The following is a 5175-nucleotide window of genomic DNA, read 5'->3' as shown; positions in this document are numbered from 1 at the left end:
AAATCTATTAGTCATTTAAAAAATTTAAAAAAAATTCACGAGAAGTAGAAATTTCTATTTTTAAACAAACTGATGCCAACACGAAATTATTCGGACGTTAAGAATTTTCTTCTGTAAAGAGACTGTTCAGCAAAATAACAGAGGGAATTGCTAGTCAATATTTATTCCACCTAATGTTCATTTCAACTTTTCGCCAAAAAACGTAAGTCGTCAAATCGTAAATGGTAAAATTAACAAGTGCCGGCAATTAGCGAGGGCATTATCGGCAAAATTTGTATGGAATTCGGGAGGTAAACAAACAATGAAACGCAGTTAAGCTTCTTAGCTCCTTCTCGAATACAAAAACTTTTATTATCCGCTGTATTTCCCTCGCAATTTCCGTCTCTGTTATCGAGTTTGTCCTTGCCAATAACACAAAGGTACTTCCTTTCCTGACCTCACGAAAGGTTCGACGTTAATATCAATCATTAGTCGGTTAGTGTTTGTTCGAGCTCGACATTTCGCGATGTTTGACAATACACATCGAAAGATACGTGTAGCTCTATTCCTAATCTTGTAAATTGAAACGAGTGTTTTTTTGAAAAATAACGAAGTTCTCCTGATTTACTGAACTGGTTGAGAAAGAAAAGCCAAGCGAGAATAAATTTCGAAATGATACTGGCAGTTTAATAAGAATACAATTTAAACTTGATACAAACGGAACTATAACAGATATCGGCTGGGGAGAAACTGCTATGTTGTCAGGTTGAAAAAGAAAGAAGGGACATTAATTATGAATGAAGAGTAAGACGTTGATAAATTGCCAAAACGTACCGTAAACCATGGATTGGCTGTAACCCTGCACCCAGGTATCCTAGGTAAGTTGTACTAACAAATAGCATTGCTTCGACAGGGGACGTGATGGGGGGTGGGCCACGCGATGTCGCCGAACATTTCATGGAGCTTCATTCGTCCAGAATACTTGCAGACGATAGGAACAGACATCACTCGCCACCACGTGACTATTTGCAATCAGAGTTGAAGGTGGAAGACGTGATTTCATACTTGGAGAGGTTACGCGAGCGGGTGGAGCGCGTAGCTCCACCATCGAGACGGACCCAGGAAACGCAGACTGTGCCAGCAGCTTTATTGCCAGTTACTTCTACTTTTTTACTTCAAGAACTACCATCTGCCCCTGCACAGCAACATTTACACCAGGTATGCTCTTCATTTATTCATGTTATTTATTATATTGTACTGATATAATTATAATCAAGTAATAAACATTTATTACATATAATTATAATTAAATAATAACATTTACATAATTAAATAATAAATATAATTATACTAGTAATTATATATTATGTGATATTAATAATAAATATAAATATAATATAATAAATATTAATATAATAAATATTAATTATAATATAGTAATAAAATTAATATAATATAATAAATATTATTTCGATAGATTTTAATTTCCCGACTACTCCATATAATAAATGGCACTTCTTTCTTTTCGCAGAATACCACGACGATGTCGTCGGTGCCGCCCAGTGTGAAACGATATACCTGCCCTTACTGCCCATACGGAACGGATCGTCGCGACTTGTACACCCGACATGAGAACATCCATCGCGAGGAAAAGCCGTTTCATTGCTACATCTGTTACAAACCGTTCAATCGTGCCGATCACGTAAAGAAACACTTCCTGCGAATGCATCGCGAGCATGGTTACGAGTTATCGAGGATACGCAGGCCAGCCGGATCAAGTTCAACGAGAACAAGAGAACCTCTTCAACAAGAGCCAGGAACATCGAACGCTGGAAACGCGAACACACAGAGTGGACAACAACAGCAACAGCAACAGCAACAGCAGCAGCAGCAGCAGCAGCAGCAGCAGCAGCAGCAACAACAACATACCAGTTACGCGTCAGGTTTCAACAATAAGAATTATCAATTGCAGCCGAATCCTAGTAACAACACGACCAGCAACACAGCAGGTATATATCAGGGGACGTCGATGCCTGCACCTGGAATTATGCAACCAGACGGAGCGACCTGCAGTAGTACGGGAAGAAGGATGCAGAATGGTGGCTGCAATAGCAAGAGTCATCTTAAGGGTGGCTCTAAAAGTAATCAGGAACGGAGGTGAGGATTGTGCAGTGTGTGAGAGCAAAATTATACGTTTTCTGAGAGAAAAAATAGATAAACAGACTCGAGAGTTTTGTTGGTGAAAAATTTTCTACTTTTCAAAAGTGAGACAGAAAATTGTCTGATTTTATGGACTTGTAGGTCTAAGATTCGATCGTTGTTTTTGTCAGTAACTAAGGAATTCTCTTTCAGAAATGGAGGTGAAGATTCTTACAATGATGATAATTATTTATTGATCTACCAGATTCGCTGTTCTTATTAATAATTGATAAATATCTTTTTAGAAATGAAGTTAATAACGATTACAATTACTTATTGACACCAGATTCACTGTTCTCATCAATAATTGAAAAATGCTCTCTTAGAATTGTAGTTAAATGTTCTCATGAATAATGATTATAATTGCTCGCTCTACCAGATTCACTGTTCTCAACAATAATTGGAAAATGCTCTTTTAGAAGCGTAATTAAATATTCTTGCCACTTGTTGATAAGTTATTATTATAAGATATTATTCATACAATTACTTATTGATTCAGTGTTGCGCGAACAATTGAAAATTGAACAAAATTAAGAATTCTTATCAACAACAGATATGATTACTTGTTGATCTGTATTCATTGTTCTTTCTAACAATTGAGAAGAAATGCTCCTTTAGAATCAGAGTTAAAGATTGATCTTTCTCGCAGATTCGTTTGAAGAGTTTCCCCTCTAATTCCAATCAACAGTCTAACTAAACATTCGCCTAATTTTTTTCAGGTACACTTGTTGCTACTGTTCCTGGAGCGGAGTGGACAACTGGTGCCTGAAGCGTCACCTGAACACACATCTGAAACCGTTTGCGTGCACTCTTTGCGAATACAAAGCAGCGCGTGCCGAGCGTCTAGCCACTCACGTGCTCAAGGTGCACAACAGACGACAATGCTCAAGGTGCTCGTTCCTCGGCGAAGACGCAGGCCAGTTACAGATGCACCAGTTGCACGTTCACCGTATCAGCAGCGCTAACTCGCCCGCGACCTCCACAGCTCAAGCTGCGCCACCGCCCACTAATCGCCATCAACAACCACTACAGTAAGGATCCATTTTTACTTGCTTCGTAAATTCCGAGACGAAGTGAATAATTATATTTGAATTTTCGTAGCAAATACTGTGAAAATAGAGTACAGATACAGATAATCATTGACTGAGCTTATAGAGAAATTAATGCACCAGTTGGGCATGTTTGTAGAGTAATCGGCAGAGTAATTGGAATTTTTCCTTTAGGGATATAGTAGACCAGAATATAAGAATATTATGTTGTCAGATTTGACAAGATGGAATTATGAGAAGATAAATAATTAGAATTAGTGGAGTTGATTGTGCTTCCTTGTAGAGAAATCATCAATATTCCAACTGTGTTATGTTTGTAGGAGTGGAGTAATTGGAATTTAAAAAAAAGAAAATATTATATGTGATAAGATAAATAATTAGAATCAGTGGAGATATTGAAATTGTCCATTTTCTCTATCCTAATAGAGAAAAGCTATTAGATCTCGAAATACATTTAATATCATAGATCTTGTTGCTTAGAAGAATGTTAGATTTGACGATACAGAGTGATAAGATTGATAATTTAGAATTAGCATAATAGAATATTGAGATTCAACGATAATATTAAGTATGTCCTTTCTACGAAGAATTCTCTAAGATGTCATTTACCACAATATTTTGTCATATTATATAAACACTTAGTTGTTATTTGCCATTTCTCTGCCACGCGTATATAAATTCGTCGCCTCGTCTTCCGATTCATTTCGTTTCAATTGGCTCGCGAGCCGCGATTTCGAATGAATAATCTTCGGAAAATTCGGCGCAACATTTTTCTTCACGCGCTGTTACCCAAATGCAGATCGAAATGGTTTCTCTCTCGCCGGTGCTATAAAACTCGCCGAACCGCACCGCTGGTCTGTTTTAGTTTGGCGGTTTGGCCGCGACACGCGAAAGCCGGGAAATTCATTAAAACGATTTAATTGGAAGTCGATCGGACGCGATTAATCCGCGGCCCCGTTACTTTTTCGGCCGTGTTTCCGTGGGCAAACAAACGTGTAACAAGCGGTCCACCCGGATTTAAACTTCGACTCCCTGTCCTGTTTCTCTTGCTCGTTAGTGCGCCTTGCCACGAAATCTTTTATTTTACTCGCAGATTTCGCTAGAGAAATATAGATCGGCCGCGATTAATTGCCAGAAACTGATCGAAGAGATTCTCGATCGATCATCAGAGAGGAAGAAACTGGATTTCGATTGATGCTGATTTCGATAATAATTCTTTGGTTTGCTTTTTTTGATACTGATCATACCGATAAAGTTTCAAGCCACTCTGATAATGTGTACGTAGACATTTGCGAGACATGCAAGACCGATTTATATCAAAATGCAGTTAATTGCAGGGAACGTAGAAGGCCATCCTTCAATTCTCCCAATGCAAAAACACATTTATATATCAATGAAAATTAACCTCACACGTTCTCAAACTTATAAAAGCGTTATAAATGTAATTACAGTAATCGGATCTCATTGCTTATCCGAATAATTTCAGAGTGTTTCACACAATACACACGGAAGTTTGTTTCCAACGAAACGTCGGAATATTTTCGCGAGCTATTACTATATATATATGTATATATAACTCCGACAACTGTGTGTTGAATCGTATAATTATTCACTCGATCCGGTTTACATTTCGGAATTATAACGATTTTTTCCTTTTTCGTTTAATTACGATCATTGTAATTCGCTGTAATGTTTAATTATTCGCTTTATTTACGGATTAATTATCGGATTTTCAGTCCCGCGGGAGGAGGGCGGCCACCACCTGGTCCACCAGTTTTCCCAGCGCCGGCTCCAGCCATTGCACCTGCCACTACCGTCATACCACCGACGACAATACTCGGGTAAGCATCCCGCCAACTTTCCCTAGTTCCTGCGATCCTAGCTATTTTGTTTTTATTTTTTATTTCTTTCTTCCTTTTCTTTTTCCTTTCTTTTTTTTTTTTTTTTT

The 5175-nt window shown here is 38.0% G+C and overlaps 1 protein-coding gene across 1 annotated transcript; it reads left to right on the top strand.

Annotated features, from left to right (window-relative positions):
- Window positions 1-821: 821 nt before the first annotated feature.
- Window positions 822-5102, top strand: LOC122538640 (protein charlatan). Its single transcript, XM_043672888.1, has 5 exons — window positions 822-832; window positions 879-1197; window positions 1511-2136; window positions 2898-3209; window positions 4964-5102. Exons 1-5 carry the CDS (start codon window positions 822-824, stop codon window positions 5070-5072), a joined length of 1377 nt encoding a protein of 458 aa, XP_043528823.1. The 3' UTR covers window positions 5073-5102.
- The last annotated feature ends 73 nt before the right edge of the window (window positions 5103-5175 follow it).

Source organism: Frieseomelitta varia, unplaced genomic scaffold (assembly GCF_011392965.1).
Source record: "Frieseomelitta varia isolate USP_RPSP 00005682 unplaced genomic scaffold, Fvar_1.2 scaffold_1688, whole genome shotgun sequence".
Classification (NCBI taxonomy): Eukaryota; Metazoa; Arthropoda; class Insecta; order Hymenoptera; family Apidae; genus Frieseomelitta; species Frieseomelitta varia.
The sequence above is the reverse complement of the archived record's forward strand: the minus strand, read 5'-3'. Positions and strand labels throughout refer to the sequence as shown.

Bases quoted from the DNA above. Each gene is read 5' to 3' on its own strand.
- LOC122538640 (XM_043672888.1), top strand. The intron at 1,198-1,510 runs GTATGCTCTTCA...TTCTTTTCGCAG, and splicing joins CACAGCAACATTTACACCAG to AATACCACGACGATGTCGTC. The intron at 3,210-4,963 runs GTAAGGATCCAT...TCGGATTTTCAG, and splicing joins CGCCATCAACAACCACTACA to TCCCGCGGGAGGAGGGCGGC.